Source organism: Pseudopipra pipra, chromosome 8 (genome assembly GCF_036250125.1).
Source record: "Pseudopipra pipra isolate bDixPip1 chromosome 8, bDixPip1.hap1, whole genome shotgun sequence".
NCBI classification, from domain to species: domain Eukaryota; kingdom Metazoa; phylum Chordata; class Aves; order Passeriformes; family Pipridae; genus Pseudopipra; species Pseudopipra pipra.
In genome coordinates this window covers 8,728,156-8,753,333 of record NC_087556.1, presented here as the reverse complement: position 1 = coordinate 8,753,333, position 25,178 = coordinate 8,728,156, and the positions used below count along the sequence as shown (strand labels likewise).

Below are 25,178 nucleotides of genomic sequence, written 5' to 3'. Positions count from 1 at the left end.
CAAACAAAATTAAAAATTGAAAAAAAGACACTTTAAACCCTTGTCTTACAAAAAGCCTTACAAAATATGAACTTTCATTTATTTTTTAATTAATTATTTTATGTGTGTATATATATATATAATCCTGTTCAGTTGGCTGAAGGGAATTGTAAATCAAAGTGACTATTTATTGCAATGGGAATAAGGGATAGGTTGGATAAAAAAGGAAGAATAGAAATTAAGGTACAAAGAAGCAAAGGCAGTGTCAGATAAACATCAGCAAAAATAATTTGCAGTAGTGAATTATAACATCAGAAACAAGGAAAAGTTTTGGAATAGTTCATTTGGACTATTTTCAGTTGGTTGTGGTTTGTGGGAGGTTTGGGAGTTTTTTTGTTTGTTTTCTTCAGAACCAGGTCAAAAGTGTGAATAAGTAGCAGACTCGAGGATACTCTTTAGTTTGTGTTGGTTCTTTCCTTTCTGTTCATTAGTAGTTGCTAGAAGAATTTGCCTCAAAATTCCCACGGCACTCTTCAGTGTCCAATTCTTTCATTTTCACAGTCAACCTTGCTATCTCTCTTCACATCTTTTTAGCACATGGGACTATGCACTTCACTAAATCCACTGCAAATTTCAGATGATTCATTCTCTTCTCTTCTAAGAAGGTTTTTTACTCACTGTCTCTTCAAATTGTCTTTAGCATACTGCAAAGTTCAAGAAGTCTTTCTTCCCTCCCTCCCACCTCAGTATGTTTATCCTCAATTAACTGTTCTACATTCATTCTAATATTCCTCCTTCAACTTCTGCACTTAACTATCCCACGGTTCCTCAAGGGAAATATTTTTATTGCTTGCTATTTATTGCTATGGCAATGGAGTCCTCTTACACCTCCCTGCCTCTCACACTACAGAGATTTAAACAGATACTCATGTTTTTGGTCAAACTTTTCCTAGTGGGCTTGGGAAAGAGTATATATATATGTAAACCTCTCAACATTGTGGAATTGATAAATGGATCATTGATCACTTCAGATAGAGATGAATGAGTACTCTGTAAGAGGAGAGTAAGGGTTCATTCCACTCATTGAAAGTCAATTAAAATTGCATGTTTCAATCACTGAAATATAACACAGAAGAATTAAGATGATATAAATTTAGAAAGCACAGGAAAATGTCTTTTTTTTTTTTTTTTTTTTAAACGTGTAAGACTTGGTTATAAGGGGTGAAAGAAAACATAAATCAGGATACTATTATAATATGACCAGAAACTTATATTTTTGATATTAGACTCTTTCTACATAAAAAAATGAGAAAGAAAGAAAAAGAAAAAAGGTCCTGCTGTATAAAGAATGTAATCAGTGACCTCCTAAATCTCAAGAGCCTAACTTCCAGCTCTCTCTTTTTCCGGTGTTAAAGCGCATTTTGCTGATCATTCATTCCACTCTTTTGAGCAAAAGAGCTCTGTTCAAACAAATACTGAGTACTTGTTTCCAGGGGAAAAAAAAAATGTTTCTTTTTCATGGGAACAGTAGCTAGTGTAATAAAGCCTCGGAGGTGGCTGGGGTGTGTGGTTTCAAATACTGTCACTGGATACGCACAGCAGTGTTTCTGGGGACATGTCAAAAGAAATGAAGTGTGAAACTGTATCTGCAACCTCTTGCTAGAAGGTTTTGAAGTAAGGGTGTTTCCAGCAGCTTACATGGCTGTCTCCTTCCCTGAAGTTTACAGCTATATTGTCTGTGCTGCTGTAGAAGTCAGTGTAGTTATAAGCCAGGAAATGCATCTAAATAAATGCTTAGGGAAGGAAGAAGGTGCAGATGAAACCTGTTAATGTACTCGGTGACCAAGAACAACCTCTTGATAGTGAGAGAAATGATTATATGAGTGAATGAAGAGATTTGAAGAAATACCTGAACTGGAAAGAACCTCATTTTTGCTCAAATGAGGATCATAAAATAACAAAGAAATCTAAGCTTAAAAAAAACACTCGGTGCTATTTTGCCTTCCAAAGATTTCCAGCTGGCATTCTTAAGTGGCCTTTCAGAGATCTGGGTCACATTCTCCTGACAAGAAGTCTCTCACCCTGCTTCCCCCTCTGCTTCAATTTGTCAACTATATTGACCAAATATATTTCAGATGGAGAAGTGCTTGAACATATTATGTAGGATCAAAGTATAATGATTTTCATGATGAATAAACTGAAACCTTAACTAATATATTACCTACACTTGGTGAATAAATGAGCTAGTAGAGTGAAAAATGTTAGTTCTCATTTGGTCCTTTTATTATTAATTACAGTATGTGGAAGTTACCTTAGAGCTAGAAAGATACAGAGCTTGATGTGTTGTGTCCCAGGAATAAAAACCTAGGATTGATTCTGCCCAGAGTAAATAGAAAAATAAAAGTTAGAAATAAAAATAAAACCCCCCTATGTATGGTTCACCTAGAGTTCAAATAGTCTTTCCACACCTTTATGCTAAAACATCATGTAGTTGAATTGTTCTTGTGAACTCAGTAGAATCAGATTTTTTTTCCCCCTTGATAACTGGAATATGTGAAAGTAATTAGCTTTATTAGCTATATTTTTAATATTTTTTTTTTCTTTTGGTGCATTGTAGCAATTGTAATCTTTTCTTAAGGAGAGGTTTCTGTTTCCCCCTCTCCAGCTACTCTACAAGAATAGAAAAATGAGAAATCAGTGATTACATTAGTCTTGTCTTTACCTGATGAATGGTTTTTTAGATGCCTGGCAGTAACACATTATCCTATCCTTTCTGGCATGACATCTTGTCCTCTTCCAAGCCATTGCTTTATTTAAAGTAACTGAAATTAGCACAGTGTCTGCTTCTGTGAACTATGTTAAGATGTGCAGATTTGCCAGCACCCACCAAAGATAGCAGCACCTGCGTAGTGCTGCTCAGCCAGAGATGTTCTTTTCAGCCTTTTCTAATGATAAGGTTTTTCCTAGTGACTTTTGGAGTTGTCTAATTCCTTTCCAGTAAATTGGAAGATATTAGCTAAGGAATTAAGTTCATTAGGGGAGAAAAAAGTAAGGCCTCTTGAAATATTAACCTTAGGGTATATTTTACTTCCTAAATGGCCTTCAGATTAATGATTGTCATCAGTAGATAAAAGCTTGTCAGATTTTGCGGAGTTGATTTCTCTTTGAGTCCTACAATCAAATTTAAATTTACTGAGGCATACAGATCTCCCATTTCATTTACTCATAAATATGTATAAAGGAGACACTCTAGTAAGTCCTGGTTTTATAGACATGCAAATAAACCCCCTTACTGTCACTGAAGTAAACTGAGAACCCTGAATACTTCTTGCTTTTGAAAAATATGAAGGGGGTCTCCCTGTTGTCTCTTTGGGTATCTGTGAGTGCAGATCTCAAAATAACTTTCTAGTGAATTGTGAATGGAGGTTTTTTGAGATTTACTTTGCTGGGAATGGTTTTGCCAAGTAAACAGAGGATTCTTACTGTATTTGCTTTTATTCAAATAAAGGTATTTTAATTAAATTTGTGAGGGGCACATTAGTGGAATCAGAAAACTCTATATAGCATTATGCTCACATTTTCCCATTATCCTTTTCTACAGCTGAATATTTAATGAGAAGACACTGTTTTCCTGTAAATATTTCTCTTTGCTGTTGCTCTATATATAGTAAAGAGAATAAGAAAAAATATTCTTACACATGGTTGTTAATTTTTTAATGGAGTATCTCTGTGAAAACTGGATATTTGCTTTTGTGTCTGGGCGCATTATGGAATCCTTAAGGCTGGAAAAGACCTCCAAGGTCATCGAGCCCAACCTTTGACCAAACACCACCACACCAAACTAAACCGTATTACTGAGTACCACCTCCAATCATTTCTTGAACACTTCAAGGGATGGTGACTCCACCATCTCCCTGGGCAGCCTGTTCCAATGCCTAACTAGCATTTCAGTGAATTGTTTTTCCTGGTATCCAACCTGAACCTCCCCTGGCACAGCTTGAGGCCTCTTGTCCTGTCTCTAGTTGCCTGGGAGTAAAGGCTGACCTTTGCCTGGCTGCAACCTCCTTTCAGGTAGTTTGTAGAGAGCAAGAAAAACTAAACCTCCCCTAAACCTCCTTTTCTCTAGGCTAAACAATACCTGCTCCCTCAGCTGCTCCTCATAGGACTTACCCTCTAGACCCAAATTTACCATATGAAACAGTCCTAGGCATGCCTGGCAAGAGCAAGTTTACAGTGCTTTCACAAAGGTCATGTATTCTATCATAGATATAAGCTGTCAGGGATGTAGTTTGGAGAGGAGACCTGCACAGGGGCATTGGTTAAAAAGCTGGGAAGCTTTTTGCTTGTTTTTTTAGTTTGTTGTGGTTTTTTTATATTTTTATTATTATTGTTATTTTTTATTTATTGACGTTTTGAGAAAGAAGTGCTTCACATCCAGGAAAGTGTACGTTCTATGCACTTAAAGTGTTTGTCCTGATTATCCTCACAGGAATAATTTACAGTGTGCAGGAGCTATGTGAACACTTATTTGTGTGTTGGGAGATTTTGTCTGTGGGAGGAGACTTGGCATTGAATTTCCTCACACGAAGCAAAATACACACTCGAATGTTTGTAGGACTAAGGCCTGAAACATCTAATTTTTCTGTCTGTTAAAATGTATTACTTTTGTTTACAATATGATGAGTGGAGAATCTTTTGGCACTAGTCTTGGTACAATGTACCACCTCAGAGTTAGCAGTTGTCTTTTCAGTAATCATTTCTCATTATGTTCAAAAGCATGGAGCTGAGAGAGGGATGCCTGAGGAGGTTTTAACTGATGACAAAGTACAAGCAGATTTGTGGTTTTGTTTTCTAGCCTGTTATTTTTGTGTTTTCCTTCCCCCCCCCCCCCCCCAGAATCAGAGTTCTGTTGTTAGAGAATGGAGTACTTGTATTTGCCATTGTACTAAAGTAGTTGTCATAATGCGAATGAATAATTGGCAATTGATTATTTTTTTCCCTGTTCGTTTGTGTTTGGCGTATTCCTACAAGAGGGAGTAATTGGTGGTCATTATATGTGACATGAACTTAGTTTTTATTTTCAACTCCCTCCTGCTTCTGCCAAGAGATTTGTTATCTCAGTAGGGATCCTTCTCATCTTGCTTTTATCAGAAAACACTGGAGAACAGAAGAGTCTATAATTGATTTTTGTATTCCTTCACGTTTTTGTGCAGAGTTTTATGGAGGATATATTGCAAAAATAGGCTTTAAAAAAAGTAGGAAATTAAAGAAGGTTACATTTTTTCCCCATTTTCAAGTTCAATTAATATTGAAGTCTGTATTAAAATGCATTTTGTGAATCAAGCGACTATCCAAGGAAATTAAACTTCCAATGCTACCATCGTCCTTATGCCCTGATGGACATCATGCAAATAAAATAAAGATTTGCCAAAGGGTCCTTCTTCCTCAGTTCTGAACCAAAAATGGTCACTCTGCTGTCCTTGCCTTGCCAGCAGGTGAGCAACTATTGGCTGAGTAGTTCAGGATGGGCTTGCCAGGGCAGGTGAGCTCTGTGAAGCTCGGGCTCCACGTGAGTGTGGTGTCCATATGGTGTGTGTGGTGTGGTGACACAGAGCCTTAGTCACAACCACAGCCAGGAGCTGCCTGGGTCAGAGAACACTGTGCTGGGGGCAGTCAGGCTCAAGGTGAGGTATGGGCTCAGTGCCCCTGTGCCACCTTGTACTGAATGCCCTGAAAAGCGAGCACTGGAGTGAAACTGTGGCATCTGCCAAAGTCACAGTGCAGAAGATTGGAGATAGTACAAAACTAACAACAAGTAAGGACCTGGTTGGGAAAAATCTGAGGCTGGTTGAGAAATAGTAACAACAAAGAGAATTTCTGTTTCCTCAGTGAAGACTCCATCCCTGGAGGGTGCCAACATTAGAACTGGCAGCTCTGGCAGCCTTTCTGCTGTTTGTGTGCCCAGAGCAACTGACTTTTTCTTGAACCTACAAAAATGAGAGAAAGTTTCTTCAATAGAGAGTTGAATTATTATTTGCTGACATGTAGTTAAGCAGGTATAAGAACATCTAGCTTCTTTAGTGTGTATTTATAGAGTATACTTTTTTGTACTGTACAGGTGTTTATAAAGTACACTGAGACCCTTAACTGAAAGAATGTTGTATGAATACAAGCAATAATTACTGTCACACATGTAAAAGAATCAGGTCTTCCTGCCAGTAGCCTTTCCTCAAGGGGGAATTTAAATCCTTTATCTGCAATAGTTTTAATGCCACCTCTCTTGAGATTGGAATGTACGGTATTTAATGCTCATTTAAACAAGAGGGAGACTTTCTCTGCAATCCATTAAATCCAAAGGGACATGCTTCTACCTTCTCTTTGCTTGACACTTATCTATACATGCAGAGAATGAATCTCTCTCAAATTCTCAGGTGACTCCTGGTTTTCTCTGAATGAGAAGAAATAACCTTTGCCTCTCTATTAAAGGCACACCCTTTACACACTTGGTTTGTTTCAGGATGTTTTTACTTGCAAACTTATCCCTAGTTTTGGGTTGCTGGTTTTATTTAGGAAGGGTGTTCTTCAAGTGTCCAAGTACAGCAACCAGAGTTACCAGGCAGTAACAGGTGCTTAACATAACAGCTACATTTGCGTGAAAGCAGATAGGCTGACAGTCACAATATCTTAAATGGGCACTATTAATTCACATATTTATGTAAAATAATATGGCTTCAGGAATGTGCATCTCAGCCCTCCAAGAGAAGAAAGATATGTTTTCCTAAGGTACTGATGGATGGTTGTTTAGATTTTCTGGTACTCAGTCATAGCAAATATTAAGCTCAGTAATTTAATGTCATAATTAGAATTAGTTTAGGTGGAAGAAATATTTCATTTAAACTGAGTCTGTACATCAGGAAAAGTATATTTTCTGCCAATACAGATATTTTTGGTCTCATAAGAAGATTCAGCAGTTCCACTGTGTAGTGTATTTTAGTGTATAAACAGCAGTAGTGAGGTGAGAAGCTATTACAGCTCATTTCAGTGGTTTACCATTGGGCAAACAGTTGGCAATTATTGCACTTGGAAGAATTGAATGGATGATTTGAATGGAAATGCTGGTTCTTCAGTGAATTCCCTTTTTACATCAATTGTAGCATATGTCCACGTTTTTTTTTCAGCAATAATGAATTTCCTGAGGTGATTTTCCTTGTGCTTTTGAATGCTGAGTGTTAACATCCAGCAGGAGAGACCTGTAGTTGACCTTTCATGCTAAATGTGAAAGGGCTGTTGTAGCCTTTAAAAAGATTTTGTGCTTCTGGGCCTCCTGGGAAGCTCCAGTTACCTTCAGATTGGATCAGCTGTTTCAGGTATGAAACACCAGTTGTGCAGAGCAACTTTTAAATATTGTTAATAGTGATATCTGCCTTCTATGATAAGTCAGCTCTGAAAAACATCTGTTTGTGCACGTAACACATCTGGCTTTATGGTGCATTCTGTACCTTTCCCATCTGTTTAGGAGTGAAAATCACCAATACATGTGATTCGACTCTTTTCAAAGTACTTTTTATATTTGAAAGCATGAAAATAGTATCAATGTGGGCCGTATAACTGCCCAATAGAAAATTTCTGCAGCCATTATACAAACTTCAGCCTTCGATATCACGAGGAGTTTGGAGTAGGTCTTTGCATCTGGTTAATGCTGACTCTTGTATCCAAATACACATGTAATACTTTTAGTTTCTGTGAAAAGGTGGTCAAGTGTCAGCTTGTGATCTAGATTTAAGTGATGAATCAGTATTCTGTGCATTTTTCAAAGATTAAGTTTCTGATAGCCTACTTTTTTTCTTTGCAGAAATATCTGATTTCTGGTATTTCTCTCATCTCTTTGAGAAGGGACTATGCAGCTTCTAGGTCTGGTTGGTGAGGCAGTGAAGGTGCTGGCATGTTGCTCTGTGTTTGATCCATATTAGTAGAACTGTCCAGAAGAGAAAGATCAAATTGGGAAATGGGAAAGTCCAGGGGGATCCTGAAAATTCTCAGGTTGTTATGCTGGTTGTGAACTGATTTGGATGCTCATAGTTCACATGGGCTTAAAGGAGAACCCACTGAGAGTTACATAGACCCTTAGTGCATAGAAATACATAGAAACCACACCTGCCTGAGGAGTTCCCTGCACTGCAAACTGAATTATCAGAAGAATATTATAGGGAAATATCCATGATTTGCTCCTGGTTTACACTCTGTTTGTCAGAGACAGGCTCTGGAGCTCACCAGAACTTCTCGTCTGGTCACATCTAATACAGCTGTTCTTATCTAAACTGAATAATAAACAATATCCAATTTAATTAATGGATTTATTGTACCTGATATTATATCTACTTGCTGTAATGATTACTGCCTAGTTATTGACTTAATTTCTTTATAAAAAAGGAAAAGAAAATGGAATATAACTGCAGAGTGTTACTTTGAGCTCTGGCATATCTAAAAGCATGAAAAAAGCCAAATATTTTTTCCTTAGCAGAAAATTTTTGAACTAAAACTTAATTAGGAATGAGGAGACTAAATCAGACATAGTTTGAAATTGTGAGTTCTAATGTTTGTAGAATAAATTATCTTAGCACTGATTGTGGGAATACAGCAGGCAGAGGCATACAAGGAAATGATGTAGGTAAAGTGAGAAGTTACATGTTTGGAGGGAGGCTGTAAGAGCAGAGAAAAAAAAGTAGAAAATATGCTGCACTAATATAATCTCACATTTGCACTGGGAACTAATCAGCATTTATATTCTCAAATTAATGCAGTAGTATCTTTGTTATACTTTCTGGACTAATGAATCTATTTGAACAGTTAAAATCATCTTGTGAATATTTTAGATTGGAAGTTTCAGTACTTGCTCAAAGTTTACTTCTTCTAGATGATTTGGACAAAATAATTCTCTTTTGGAAGCATAAATAGCAATATTCTTTCTATTGTTTGAAGAAAGAATTTTGTTATTTATTAACTGAAAAATAAGAGCTACTTCTGAAGTATGTCCACTTTCAGCTTTCTAAAATACTAGAATATATTCAAATCCCTCAAGTAGGTTGTTATCTGCAGCAAGGACAAAAAGATGGTATTCAAAATAATTTATTCAGAAAGCTGGCAGTGCAGCAGGAGTCTAATCATCAGGATATGTGTCTCTGTTTCTAACACCAGTCATATTATCCCTTATTTCTAATACAAACAATTTTCAGTTGCGAAAATTAGGGAGAACAGCCAATGTAAGATAAAAAGAATGAAATCCATGAAACTGAAGTGGTTTAGGAAAGCTGTTTCAGAGTGCTTATAGGTTATCTTCCAAATCAGTGAATCCTGGAGTGAGTATTTTATTCTGTCTCAAGAAATGAAATAATAAGTGGGAAGTATTCTGTTCAGTTTGAAGTCAAGAGAGACGAAACTACAGTAAAGGAGAGGATTTTTGTATGAAAGATAAGAAATAGTAATTTTTTTCTTCTCTTGGAGCTTTTAAGTATAAGGAACAATGCCTTGAATAACCTTCCTAAAATTTTGGAAAAGGTAAATGCATTTTTATAAGTGCATAAATGCTAGAACAGTGAAACTACCCAAGTCTCCTTTACACTCTTCTCAATACTTTAAATATCGTCAAAATAATGCTCAAATAGAACTGATATGGGAAGAAAAAAAAGTGTGAAGAGCCTACAATCTGCAAATGAGAACTCAAAACCTCACCATCGCCTGATCTCATGGTTTTTCACACTTATTTACTTTTCCCTCTTACAAATGTTCAGGTGAAAGGATTGGCGTAGGATATTTGAAAACAGAACTTGGTGCCAATACTTAGTCCTCCCAGGATTTACTGGGATAAAAATGACAGAGCGTGAAGTTATATCCTGGTGCTTCTTCAGCCTTGCTTTCAGCTCCAACTTGATACTTCAGTTTGCTTCCAGCTGTTTTCTGCCCAAAGTAAAATGTTTCCTGGCCATGTGCTGCCTCTATTTCTGTCAAGTGGGGTTAGGAACTGGTGTTGAAAAGACAATATAGTGCTCTTTACCTCCTGGAAATTCCTTTCTGCAATGAGCCGTCCTAAAAGGCCAGCTGTGCCCAACCACACAGCTGTTCCCAGAAAAATAATAGCTTAAACCTGCTTTTGTCAAGGCCAAGAATCAGATCCTGTGAATTTATGAAAGGTGAATGCTATGGTAGACTCTAGAAGTGTTTTGCATAAGCAAGATTATAAATAGCATAATAAAAATTAATTACTTTAGTACTTGATAATGAGCTTTACAGGTAGCTAATGCCATGTTTAGTATTGTTCTTTTATCTTTGTGATCCAATCAGCCAGTGCAGTAACCAACCTAACCTATGGCAGGAAATTACACATCCCATTATTCCTTATAGTACAATAAAGCCCTTTATTTATGGCAAGCATTAGTTTTGTAGTCACACTGACAGAATTCATATCTTAGCAGTGCATCAAGACTTTCCTTCCCTCCTTGTAATAGTTATCCCTAAAATTGTCAGACCTGGACATATGGTATATCTGTCAGCATTGGGAAGAAGGCTCTGGGCCACAGAAATTCTCTCTCCAGTCAGATCTGTTGCGTTAGTTCTAATTCCAGCCTGCTGATTTCACGTGATAGTGGATGACACTAGAGTATTGTAAACATATCCAGTTATCATATGGTTTTCATATCACTTCTATGAGAGGTGCTCACCCGAATGCATTTTCTGTAGTGCAGTTTCTCTTCTGAAGTGTATGTGTTTTATCATCTCTAAGAAACTCATGTTCTCTAAAGGAAAATTTTCAAATATTGCCTCTGAAGCTCTGCATGTTGAGCATGCATAACTCAGGTGGGCAATTAGATAATTAAAATATGACTATGTGATTTTAATGTTGAGTGTAGGCTACAACCTGAGCAAAAGGAAGTAATTGTGAAACTGAAGGCAGATAGCTGAAGGTTGCAAACTGGTCTGTCCTTTTTCAGATGTTCTAGGCAGAAGTGAAAGTTTGAAGTGGTATACTTTTCCTAGAAAACATGAAATAGATGGGGACAAGGAATTATTTCATTAGTAATGGTCCAGGATAACTCTAATGTTAGAATCTGAACTTAATAAAAAGTCTCTGTTAAGACTACAAGAGACAGGAAACAATTGTATTTTAACAGGCAGAAGCATTTATAGAACCCTTTATTTTTATGAAATTCTATGTGAATTTTATAAAACTCATTTTAGTGTTGAAGGAAATGAAGGGTGAACTGTCCTAGATTATGAGAAATGAAAAGAAATTAATAACTGTTATCTGTGAATATTTCTGTTTCAGCCACTGTGGAACAAAGCTCAGTTTTTCTTTAATGTTTCATGGACTTGTGATCTACTAAATGGAGAAAAAAAAATGAGAGCACTCTCTTCCTTGTGTGATATGTCAGATAAAATAAAAATGAGCCTAATTTATTATGTCTTTTAAACAGATGCTCCTGCATATGGGCATGTGTTTCTGTATTTGTTTACTGATACATTTTAAGAAATGATTGCCCTCTTGGTAATGGTTGCAGATAATTACTTATGAAGAAAAGTTCTCATTATGCAGGCACCTAAAATTGTTAGTCACCTCTTAAAACACTTCAGTTCCCACTTCCACCTCTGAATTCCCACCAAACCTTCTCCTTCTCCTCAGTGCCTCAGTGTCATGTAGGAGCAGGCATGTCAGCATTCAGGAAGATACCATCACACAGTTCTTTTTAAATGCCAACACTGAATAAATTCACATTCATTTATGTCTGCAAAAAACTCACAGACTGTGCTTGTGCAGTTGAGCTTGGACAGTCTCTTCCATCTTAGGTTTTGCTTTCTCAAGCTGGAAAAAGTAAATTTTTTTTTTATTTTTCAAACTGGGAAATAGCTTGTTTTCCTTGGGGGAAAGATTTGTAAGGGAATATAAAATACCCTTCCCAGTCCAAACAGTCTTACTGTGTGCATCAAGTATTTTGCACTGGTCTACAAGAATATTTCTAACCAGTAGTTCAGTAGGTCAGCTGAAAACATAAGGCAAAAAGAGAACCAACCTAGAACAACATCAGCACAGTTAATCTTTTGTAAACAGCTTTTGTTTGTGCAGTGATAACTTTAGAGGGTGACACGAAAAGACAAGTTGCTACCAAATCATAAGAGTTTTCTTACTTACTTTCTTTCATACTTGCTTATCAAGCACTGCAGTAATTTTGAAGGACTAAACATCATTAAAAGAAAAATCTATGTGTTTTGCATACCACATATCCATAAAGTGTGCATAGGAATGAATGATAGCTTATTGAATTTAAATTAACAAAATCCAAACTTACTTTGACAAGTTTAGTGAAATACTTTAACCTGTCAATGATAGTTGTTTGTCACTGTCATTTTTGCAGCACACCTGCAATATTTAACAGTTATACAAGTACTAAAATCTTCTGATGCTTTCCAGAAATTCCTGCATAGCAATAAACCCCTTAATATCCTCACTTACTTGGGATTTTGGACAATAAGCTAGCCTGGCATGTATTTGACAGTGTGATAAAGCTGCTATAGGCTTGGCTGCCTAAATTGAGCAGCAAAAGACCAGCAAAACCCTCATGAGTTCACCTTTCCTGATGGGGGAGTTGGCTGGAGGGATGATCATGTCAGCTAAACCAGAGTTAAAAAGGCAATAGGGAGTCCACTGTGGTTGGCCCAATTCCAGCTTAGTTTCTATTATTTCTGATGTGTCTCTGCAATTCAGCTGATTTCTGAAGCTGAAGTAATCACCTTAACAAGCATTCCCATGTTTGGACAGAAGTGTGAAGCTACTCAGGGCAAATTCCAATGCTTTTCTTTTGGATCTGATATTTTCTAGTTGACACTAACATATTGCACTTGTTCATGAGCTAAATTCTTTACCTGATGTATCCTCCCAAGGTATTACTTATATCAGGTTTCATATGACATTTTCCAAGGAGATATAAAAGGTGATTATATGTATTCTATGGCTATGAAACACCAAGATGGGTGATGGTTTAGGAGCCCACTCAGGGGGGGCAGCAAGCAGTGCTATTGATTCAGTTGGAATGGTGTTCAGCTCTCTGAACAGTGGCAGAAGATGGTTATTTCCATGATTAATAAAAAAAAAAAAGCAAACTGCCAGGTGTTATGATGTGGTTTACAGAGATTGTTAGAGTTATAGTAAAGTTTTCTGAAGAGCGAGTTTTATTATTGGATCAATAAATGTGCTCCAACTTAAGCCATTCGGCTTCACCCAGGAGATGAAGTTTAATGATGAAAGTGTGAGAAATGAATGTGAGAAAAGATGCTTCAATACTTTCTTTTTCAAGTTTTACATGTTTCCCATAAAATTAAGGTCTCGTAATAACATGGCACAGCTGTGATCAAGTCACTGTTAATTTTGAGAGCAACCTGGTGCAATATAAACTTTAACCTTGTTCTAAATTTCACAACAAAATAAAAACTCAGATATTTATTACAGAAAAATGCTGAGAGTCAGGAAAAAAGAATACAGTTCAAACAAGCAGCTTTCAGCGTGAACATAATATGAAATGTGTTCCTCCACGTGGATGCCCTAGAATGTGATTAAGGAAATATGTTTTTTTCAGTCATCCTGAAGTTGAGGCATAGAGCTCAAAGAAACATGTTCTGAATGGGCTTGTTTGCATGATCTCTCTTCTAATAGACTGGGGCTTTGTGCACTATTTCATGGGCTTGCAGGTAAATGGTAAACCTCTGTTTAGGTAGGTTATTTATAGGACAGGAGAAAAACAGGGATGTCAAAAGGAGGGCTGTGTATGTTCTGGATATGGTAATTTTTTCTTGAAAAAAGCAGGATTATGAGGTTGTGGTAGAATAAGAGAAGTTTAGGAGTGAGTGCTCTATCCTCTGTGTATTTATCTGCTCCTGGTTTTCTGCATTTGAACCGTTATGTTTTTGGGGTGGGACTGTCTTTTTGTTTGTGCAGTGTTAAGCCTTGTGGCCTTGAGCTTCTGGGGAGGTTGGCACAGCCACCCAAATTCACAAATTGGATCTTACTGAGAGTCATTCACAGATGATTGGGGAAAGGTAACTGATGGAGTTTCCCCGTTGGCATTGGTTATGAAAGGGAGGCATGGAAGATGGTGGTGTGGAATACTACTCTTAATAGCATTGCAGGAAAAAAGTAAAAAAGTTTTCTCCACCTAATTAATAATGCTTGCCACCTAATTAGTGATGCTTGTCTGACTGATGAAGGTTGATGCAGTGGCTTTTTTCTTTTCTCTTTTTTTTTTTTCCTCCCTCTGTGTTACAGATATACGTGGGCTGCAGGGATTTCTCGATCAGGCCTCAAGACTGGGACTTGATGTATCATTACAAAAAGTGGACAGGAACATCAGCAGAGTATTTTCCAACCTTTTTACTACCATGAAAACGGAAGAGCTGAACCGCTATCGGGACACGTTGCGGAGAGCTATCTTACTGCTGAGCCCACGGGGAGCCCAGACTTTTATTAATGAGGTCAGTGCACAGTTGTTTTTATCATCAATATTTTAGAAACATGTATTATGACTTATTGTGACTTATAATGTGATACCTTGCTGTGTTTTGCCATTTTGACTGTGCTGTTTGTTAAGTGTCGGATGGGATTGCAAGGCTCTGGTGCCAGAGAATTGAAAGATCACATGCTCCATGGAATGCATAATTTGTGCTTGATGCAAATGGGGCAGCATGGGCCAGATGGGCACTTTCAGTATAATATACAGTTCTCTGGAGTAATTATTTTTTTATCTGGTTGTCTTCTGTATCAATAATTTTGTCCTGGATTTCGACCACTGTTGACAAGTGACCAGAAAATCTACAATAGTCCATTAGAAATGAAACATAATGTGCCTAGAGAAATGCCTTTGTTGTGGAAATGTCCAAATTCATGTTAAAAGGGCTCATTACGGATGTTTGAAAGTTGAATCAAGGAGATTTTATCAAATATGAGGTGGGAATTAGATGTTTGTCTTTTTTTTCTTAGTGGTTTCTTGAAATCAATGAGGCTAATTAGGACAGGAAGGTAGCTGTTGGGCAAACTTTAATTAGTGTGCTGTGGGCTAATTTTTGGCATTAATTAGTTTTATCCAGATTTCTTAATATTAAATAATGAATTATTTTACAGTGTTTTATATGTCAGAATTGAGAATGAGAGTTGAAGCCTCAGTATAAGTTTGTGTATTCATTAGCTAAGAATTTGGCAATGAAGTAGAGGTTTTAATTTTATTTTTTTTTAGCTAACCAGGCATAAGACTGAACCAAGAAATTAAAATGTGGGTGAGACCTGTTTCCAATTATCAGTTTAGCTGCATCAAAGCCTGCTAAATTAAAAAAAAAAAATCAACTCAAATTAGCTTATTAAGGGTTTTTACCATAACGGCATTAGTAAATTATCCACATTTTATGTTCATCAGTGGTTTTTAAATTAATAAGGTAAATTTTATCAGAAACAAATGAGGCAAATAGTTAGCTTGGAAAAGACTAAGCACAGGGATAAACTCTACTAGTGTTTGTGCACACACAGGGATTTCCAGTAGAAGAATGAGGGAGCAGATGCCCTCAAAGTGCAGCAAGCTCTACGCAGCTCAGTCAGTTGTTTTATTTGCTTCGTAGCAGACCTCCTGCAGAAATACACATTGCTGAACTTTCCAGTGAGTCCTAACAAAGTATTCAAACCAGGTATGAAAAAAAAATAAACATGTGTGTTTTATTCAGACTCAGACTGGGTGGAAAGTGTGTCCCCCTTCAGTGCTCAAGGCTCCAGATTTATTTGTTAAGACTTAGATGAGTGCACTGTCAGGACCCTGAGGTGTCTGGAGTGTAAAGGCTCGTGTATTAAACTGCTTTACTACTCACTTCACCTTAAAGCACTGTGTATTATAGGCATTAAGACTAATGACTCTGATATATTTCCAGCTCCCTGCAGGAGTTTAACAGTGGACAGAAATGAAAAGTAATTTATTTGGCAATCTTCCTATATTGAATCTTGATTGATTCAGAAAAGCTTTATAAAAGAAAATTTAAATCTTAGAAAGGAACTCTCAAAAGGCTTGAGATGTGAGGTGCACGGTGTAGGGGAGAATCTTTCTCTGGCAGAGGCTGGGCTTACATTTGTGGAGTTAGCAAATAACTGCAATTCTTCAAGATCTCAGTCAATAAGTGGAACTAATTATCTACAGCACAGTTTCAGGGAGTCTAGAATAACAGCTTTCAACTTAAATGAAATATGCATTTGTATGTGATTTACAGAAATGCATCACTCACTGTGTGTGGCAATAAGTGCCTTCAAAGGGTTTACTTATTTCTGCAGTAACTATTTCATGCTATAGATAACATAGAGCTCTATACTAGTAGTATTGTTACCAGTCTGGCTCTGCACCTTGAAAATTGTTTGAGATTCTGGAACAATTTCTCTCTTCAGTTTTGGGGGGAAAATTAGCTCTGCAAAAAAACCCTAAGTAGTAGCATTAGAAAAAAATGCAAAGATATTATTTTTATATTTTGCACATATTTATTTTCTTTTTTTTCTTTAACTCAAGTTAGAAATAAAAGCTGAAAAACAAAGAGAAGAAATTGGATTTAATGCTTTGTTTCCACAAACTTGTGGAAATGGGAAATTTCATATGAAAAATAGGTTCCTTATTAAGTTTTTCAGTTTTGCTGAGTTAGTATTTTGTAGTAGGGGAAAATGTCTGAACAGCTTTAACTACATTTTTTAAGGTGTATTGGCTAATAGCATTTCTTCATAAAAAACAGGTGTTGCATGTAGACCCTCCAGTGGAATGCAGAACAGAAATAAGAACAGTGTTTGGACTATGAGCAGTTTTAACAAATTTTTCTTAGCACAAGTCACAGACATCAGCCATTGGAAGCTGGTACAAGATTTATTTTGCCTGGTTTGATATTGCAAGTGATACATTTTTCCTGCTAAAAAATATGGATCCAGTTTGCAGCCTCACTTATCATTTCTTGGGTGGGCCAGAGAGATTTCATCTGACTTTGGATGCACAAAGTTAGAGGATTCTGCCATGTCACACATGAAGAAGCTTTGAATTCTAGAAGAACTTAATTTTAGGATTATCTCTTTAATTTTCATTTAACTCTCTTAATATTTCAGTGCCTGATTCTGTCATGTGTCAAAGTTACTGCAGCAGGAGTCATTTCATAAGTTTTCAAGATTTATTATTTTACTATAAAAACTGCTTTGACTCTAAGAACAGAGAGAGGAAGAAAGGAAAAATATCTTTTCAATGATATAGGTATAAACACGGAATCAGCTGTTATTCAGAAAAGGTAAATGCATTTATGAAATGTTAACTAACCTAGATTTTGCATTAAAAAGTCACTTTGGGACTGAAGCAGACCTATTGTAAAGAGTGTCCCTCCTTAATCAGTTGAGAAAAATGTTCCATTCTCCACCTGCAAAAATCCTGGATATTTTTGTCTCAGTTGGTACAGATGTACATGTACCAGCAAACACAATTTTGTAGTTTGAAGGCCATGCCATCCTCTTGCAAGGCAATATATAGAAAGCAAAGAAGAAAAACTAACAATTCAGAAATGGGGAGATTTGTCACTTTTAGCTGCTCTGTTAGTTTCTTTGACCCAGACACAGGACTCTGAGATTCAAAAGGCCCCCTCTTTGTGGCAGCCAGGTTTCACCTCTCTCTTTCACTTACCAATCGATAGGTTTTTTTGGTTGCAAGTAGAGGTAAATTTGTATGGATTGCTTTTATCATTAAGGGCTGTACAGTGAAATGAATAAATGGAAAAACAGTTCAAAGAGGTGACAAAAATGATAAAAGACTTGGAGAGTACGACCTGTGAAGAGAGGTCTCAGGAACATGCGATATACAGCCTACCTAGGGGAATACAACTGACAAATACCTGAGAAGGAACATGAGAGGAGAAGGAGGAATTATTCAAGGTGATCATGGTTGTCTAACAGGAAGTAATGACCCAAAGCTAAACAGGGAATGCTTTCTAGCAGGGAGGTCAGTCGGACAACAGGAGTGCTTGGCAAGAGGGTTCAGTGAGACGTCATTCCTCAAGGTGTTCAAGAGTTCACTAGATAAAAACACTCTGGTAAATTAGGCTAGCAGACTTTCCTGAATCGGTTTGAAGGATGTTCTAGATGATCCAGGAGTTCTTCTGAAGAACTTACCTTGAAACATTTGTTGTGTGAATAAGTTTAGACGTTGTACTTTTTAGACAAGACATATCTGAAGAGGAGGAAAAGGTCTTGTAATTTACTGCTTCTTAAGTTTCCTGTGGCAGGTGTGTGGTACCTGGTGGCTGTGATTTGGTTTTTTAATTCTTCACAGAAGACATATGGTTTGCTTGGAATATGTATTTTAATGACATTTTTCTTTATAACCATAGGTGATATTAATTCTTTAATCTTCCTTCTTTTCATTATATATATATATATAAACTTTACTTTTTAAAACAAGTAAAATAGAGGCTGTAACACACTTGCATGTAATTGTTGACTTGTAAGGAGAAGACATTATTGGCTTTACAAAACCTTTAACTCAGCATTACTTGTATTTTTGGCATCTTCACTGAAGTGAAAAATGTTTCTGTTGAGATGGATCTTTGAAAATGCTGTAGTTACTTGTGAGCCTGCCTTGCCTCTAAGCTAGTAAGCTTACTGCAGTAAGGTTCCTTGTACATATGCATGTCCCTGCAGCAAACCAGATGAAAGCAGAACTCTTTGCATACCTAGGATAGTAAATAAGCTTTTTACTTAAAAAAAAAATGGTAATAAAAGAGAGCAGATTAATTGCTTTAAAAATTAATACAAAACCCCTGTATCGATGCAGCAGAGTTATGTGAATCACTGCAATTCCAATTTGAGCTGAAGCTAAAAAATTCCAGACTAACTCTGTGTTAAACAGCTTGTAATTTATCTCTGCCCTGTTTATGTAGTAACCTCTGTGTCCCCACTGGAGAGCAAAGACTGCTCTCTCTTTCTCTTTTACCCTAGTTCATACTAAGTGTTCTGCCTGATTCTTTGAAATAAATAGAGATACCCTGCTTTTGGTTTGGGCTTTTGGGATCATTTCACAGTGATTTCTGGCCTTCCTTCATTCCTGGTCATTGAGAATGCTGAATACCTTACTCCCAGAGCACTCTCAATTGGCACTTGTTAGTGAACAGTGCTCCAGACTTCTCTTTTTCCCTTCTGCAGCTGGTGACATGTTATTACTTGACTGGAGCTGAATGAATTATTTATGGCATCTTGAACAATTTGCACCCACAAGCAATTGTATGAAATGGTTTTTTTCAGAAAGCAGGGACCTTCAGTTTTCAAAATTTAACTGGAAAAAGTTCAATACTAATTTTCTGGCACTTAACATTTCATACTGGCACACGTCTCTCTTTTTTTTTTTTTTATTTTATGTTGCAAACATTCAGCATATTAGTCCATATCTCTGTTTTCTCTGCGGCATATAAACATCTTGAAATATTGGTGAATAATTTTGGGAAAAAATATTATGCCTCTTCTGTTTTTAGAAGGCAATTTCTGTGTTGAAAGAGCTGGTAGTGATTTGTGAGTGCTGGTAACAGACCTGTAGAAATAATACATTCTTCTTTCAATGGTTCAAGTTAAATTATGCCCGCCTTATTTCTCCTAAATCCTCCTGTGGTATTCTATTTCTTCCTTAGAGCTAAAATCTTGTCTGCTATTGTTGACATTTTCAATACGCTGAGACTCTTTGTGCTTAAAGAGAATAATAATTATAATTAAAGCCTAAGCAAATCTCGTTGAACTGCTAAAACTGAAGTGAAAACAAAGCCCTCCCATTTTGGGATAAATTGGCCTTGAAGCAAGTTTCTTTCCGCTGGACCAAAAAAAAAACCCCAAAACACAAACCCTCCTACATTTTGTTTCACTGTGATTAATCCAAGGGGTGGGATTATTTTCACAGGGATCCCAATCTATTGGATCCCTGTGTGAATATGTTTGGAATGATCAATTACACAGACTTGTAGACACTGTTAAGAGGGGGAAAAAATGGTGAATAAATGACTTTATGAATTTCTTACCGAGTTTCATTTAAATGGCATTTCTTTTGCTACTACTGGTATATTTAAGCGACAATTTTAACCTCATTTTTTTTTTTTTTACTCCACTAGAATGTTACATGAGATGTTGAACCTGGATGTTGAAATGATGGGAAACATGAGGCTCTCATCCAATTTTGTGCATCGCTAACAATAGCTGATAGGAGTTTTGTGAGGCTTTGTGGGTCAGTTGAGAAAAATGGCAGGAGACACACAAAGCCCTTGTGAGTCTAGAACCTGCTTTGCTATCAGTCTTACTAAGTCTCTCGATGCCAGTAATGGTATGTCTGGTCTGAAGGAACCAGATTTCCCAGCTCATATTCTGAATCTGATGACAGGGCACATATGCATAAGGGATCATGTATTTTTAAATGTCATTAAATCTGTATGTACAGGAACCAGGCCTTCCTCTTGCTCCAAATGCTTAATATCCAGTGTACTTTTGGGTCCTTGTTTTATTGGAGGTGTTTGGTTGCTAAAACAGGATTCACTTCAAAATTTTCCTGCTGTCCACATGTAAGAATGTCGGGTCTAAAGGAAACTGTGCCAAACATCTGGCTTATTAAAATATCTGAAATTAACTTTTGTCTCATGAGTTTCATTAATTTTTTTTGAACTAAACAATTTTTAGCTAGTTATTTTTTGTTATTTTTTTATTTGTTAATCCAGATCTCTGAAGAGATTTAACCTCAAGATGAGGGAGGGGGAGAGGCTGCATTTATGGTTTGGTGGGGTTTTTTTAAGGAACAGGAGCTATCAATGACTTGGAAACACACAAATGTATTGGGCCACAGGCAATGCACCTTTAGTACTGTCTTAGTGCTGGTTTTTGCAAGAGCTGAGACAGGACAAGTCCAGTGGGCACTAAAAAAAAAGGCTGTCAAAAACTAACCCCACCTCCACCTACTCCTTCATGGCTCTGTTTTCCAAATCATTTTACTTCAGGTTGTTTGGCTGACTCCTTGATTAATGTGCAATTTAAAAATAAAAATTATATGTATGTGTATTTTTAAGGTAGTGAAAAGTGAGATTGAATACTCTGACATATCTGTGGTCACTATGTAAAATGTTTCTCTGAAATGCTGCAAATCTGTAGATGACTTTATCATTCCCAGCAAGGATAATTTTCTGCAATTTAGGTATAATTTACCAGAAAGGAGAAATTAGTAATTAATTATGGATGATTAATTTTAAATATGCTCCTGCATTTGCATTTCATCCCTATACTAGCATTTGCCTATTGTAAGGCACTGGCAGAAGCAGTACAGGTACATGAGAAAAGGTCTTTGCCTCACAAAAATCAGAAAAAAGTAATAGTCAAAAAAAAGCTATTTATCATCTTCTGGTTTTACTTTTTAACATAAATTTAGTGAATTGTTCAGCTGACTGTTCTAGAGAAGCTTGACTTTGAGGGTTATAAAATACATACTGTAATCATTCTGTATTAAACTTTTGAACCTACAACACCAGTGTGTACACACTGTAGCTACAGGTTGATTTTTTCCATGTCTCTAAGCACGGGAATTGGCTTGGAGTACAGGACTCTGAACAGCCATCTCTCCCCTAAAATAAACTTCTAGACTTGCTGTGCTGGATTGAGAAAACCACTGATTCATTTCGTTAGTTGTTCCAGAGGTTATAGAAGAAGGCCATTATCCTTAGAAGGGATGAGTAATTATTGCTGATAATAATTTGCACCTGCTTCAAAAATCAGCTCCTTTTCACAGAAGGGTTTTAATCACTTCCAGTAGGTGAAATAAAATTATATTTACCCAAGACTTTATTTTTAGTTTCAAACTAATTTGAAAAATTACTTAAGCCTTCACTAATTACTCGTAGCACATAGGATAATGCTGTCTGTGTATGAGATAAAAGCTTGGGTAAGATTTACCATTATTTGAGAAGACTAATCCCAATCAAGGTGTCCTAGGACTGGTGCTCTGTTCCTCTTAAAGTTATTTTGTGCTGGCAGGCAGCACACAGTGTGAAGGTGCGAGGGTTAGCACTGTTGATGCAGCACTGCCTGGTGTGTAGGAGACAACACTGAATTTTATGCCTATTTCTTCACAGTTTAAAGTTTAGAGTTCCTAAAAAAATCAAAAATAAAGAGTCAAGGGAGCTCTCTAGAAATACAAGGGAAGAAATATCTGGAAACTTTGTTCATCAAGGACAAGCAGTTAGATCTGATTCAATTCAGCTTATAACTTGAGACAGTGTGGTAACTGTGCAAGAAGATTGTCTTTTCCTCGGGCAAAGAGTGTTCTGTGTCAAAGGGATAGAGCGGTGTATCATCAGCATAAAGCGTGATGTGTCAGTTCATTTACCTTTGTACCTTGGAGGATGGCAAATACTGCAAAATTAGCAAGGGTTTGAGAGTTGTTTTGGAAAGAGAGTATAGTCCTATGCTAATAATTATTTTTCCTACTGCCACTGTTAGTACTGCTGGTGCTATTATAACTAGTGTGTTTGCTGTACTTGAGTGGCTTGTTATGATTTCGGATGTTGTTTTACTGGGTGCTGTATTTGTGTCCCCAAAGAATTTACAGCATTCAGGAGGTGACAGATAGAGGTATCTGGGGGGTAAAATGGATTGATGATGAATGTTGTTCTGTGGCACCAATAGTGTCATCATTCCAGGATCTTAGAAGGTAGCATTTTGAAAATAAAATAAAAGAAGGATTTTGAGATATTTGTGGACATGTTTTCATAAATAAGAATACATGAAAAGGGTTGAAACCAAGGTCAGAATCTTCATGATGAATTAGAGGTAACCTGAAAGATTGGAATAAAAAGTATACAGTATTGAAAGTGAAGATAGTTAGCATATCTTTGATGTGACAGGTAACAAGGGAGCTATTGAAGCAATGTGAAGAGATGGGTGAAATGATCAAAGCAAGGGGTTAGAGATCCTCTTTGTAGCAGAAGTTTTAGTGACATATGAGGAGAGCTTGCAATTCTTAAGGTCAGAAAGATGAACTTGGAAGTAATCAATATGTAATATCATCAGAGCTGGGAAAGGAATTTTAGCATTACATATGGGTAAAAAGAACTGTTTATTAGAAAGATTATGTCTAAGGAATCTGTGAGATTTTGGGTTTATCCTGGATGAGAAGCTTTGAAAGTAGTGAGAGTCAAGGATGACACTTGTAGTCCAAATTGGCAAGTCTGATGTTCTGGCTGTTCATTTTGACTGAGAAAAAGGATTTTCTTTCCCTAAAGGGAGAGAGATGAGAAATCTCGTTATCCACATGAAGCTTGTGAGGGTATCCAGAAAGCAGGCTGTCAATTTAGACTAAACAGAATATGAAAAATGTGTCAGAGAGAAGTAGATAAAGACTCATCAGCATGTGAATGACCATGGATTTTTTTTGCTAGTTTGTTCACTGGATGAAGTTAATGTGAAGAAAGAAGATTACAGAGTGAAAGGGTTTGGAACCCTCCTTGGGAACTTGGAGAAAGTATCCCAGGAGAGACTGTGCTGAACTGTCAGAGGAGGAAACCCATGAGAGAGGTGCTGAGAAGAGGAAGTTTATCAAGAAGAAATGTGATCAGCTGTATTAGAAACATCTGGCGAGTCAAACAGGAGACAGTAACAATTTTAGAGTGTGGCTAAGAAAAGTGAATGACAGCAGGAACAGTTTCAGTTAAGTGAACCATGTGTCAAAGGGTCTGCAGGTAGAAGGGAGAGGAAGAATGGGGTGAAGAGACAGGCTGGCAGTGGGAGCAGTTTGTGTGGGCTGGGGCTTGCATCATCTCTTTGGATGGGCAATGTGTGGTCTGTCAGCCTGCTTGTCTTTGCAGTTCTTACCATGTGTGCAGTTGTTTTGTGTGCTGTTCTCCAATCATTGGGAAGTTGTGTGTTCATAGTCAGTAGAGATTATACTCCCCATTCTTGGTGGTGGTTGTTCTGCTGTGTGCAGAATTCCTTCATATTAATCTTATTGGGAAAGGAGACAGTTTTTCAGGTTTTGGATAATTTCCTTTGCAGTGTGATGACTAAGGGAATAAAAGCAGATCTGACAATATCCTCTGTGGGAAAGGACGTACACTTTGTGTCCTAAGGACATTTTCTGATGGAGCTTTAGTTTTCAGTAATGTCTCTTTACTGGAAAAGTCATCATGCTGAAATTTTCATAGAAGGAAATATAATCAGGTTTCTATACCCAGATTTGCTGGTTTTGTCATTGTTTTTGTTCACTGCATGTTCAGGGTTTTGTTAAGATACATTTTCAAAGCTTTTATTCAAAGATCAATTTTCAAGGTTGATTTCTTCCTGTTGAAACTGGTACCTAATGATTATCCTTACAGAACATAAAATGTGAAGGTAAAGGGTTATTAGTCCCTTTTTTACCAGCTGAGGCATTGAGGTTACAAAGAAAGTAGGCAATTTACTGAGTTCACCTGAAACAGGGACTGAAGTTCTAAATGTCAAACCAAGAACTTGCCCAAAAGGTCATCCTTTCATTTGACACTGCCAGGTGTGTCTTTGCCACCATTGACCCCTGGTTGTTTCATTTGACAGAACTGATTGTCCTGTCACTCCAGTGATCCTTTTGTCAGACATGCAGCCTTTAACCCATACATGCTGTGTCAAATATTAAAACTCTCTTTGAATAGTGGATGTTGGCTTTAGTTTCAGATAAATAATGCTGCTTGCACGTGCAATCCTACAGAGCATTTAGAGATGTTTAGGTAATTTTAAAAATCTGTATTTTATTTATTGAATTGAGTCCTTTCACTGTAATGGAGTTATAGTTTGCTATAGACCATGCACTGTAAAAGAGATCAATATGTTTGGCACTGACCCATCCATTCAACTTGAAGCAATCAGATTTAAAAGCTTTGCACTTTATTAATGTGTGTGCAAATATCAACTGGGTTCCAAGGACACTCTTTAGGAAAGCACCTTGAGTGATTGGTCTTGATATATAATTCATATTTTGCTTCCAGCTTTCCAAAGGAAAAATCATGTTAAAATTATTTTTAGATAATATTGAAAGGGGAAAAAACTCAATCCTTGAAGGATGATAATGACTTTATGTGTTTAATAGAAGTATATTGACTTGAAAATATTACAAGTTCCCCAATGTGTT

General features: G+C 36.9%; 1 protein-coding gene across 5 annotated transcripts in view; it reads left to right on the top strand.

The window, feature by feature from the left end:
* The window catches only part of GRID1 (glutamate ionotropic receptor delta type subunit 1), a 512,549-nt gene that overhangs the window by 260,457 nt on the left and 226,914 nt on the right, over positions 1–25,178 (top strand). For all 5 annotated transcript variants that reach the window (XM_064662445.1, XM_064662441.1, XM_064662442.1 and 2 more), the window contains exon 4: positions 14,288–14,493. In XM_064662445.1, coding sequence (XP_064518515.1) covers positions 14,288–14,493 — 206 coding nt within the window. The remainder of the gene's footprint in view (positions 1–14,287; positions 14,494–25,178) is intronic.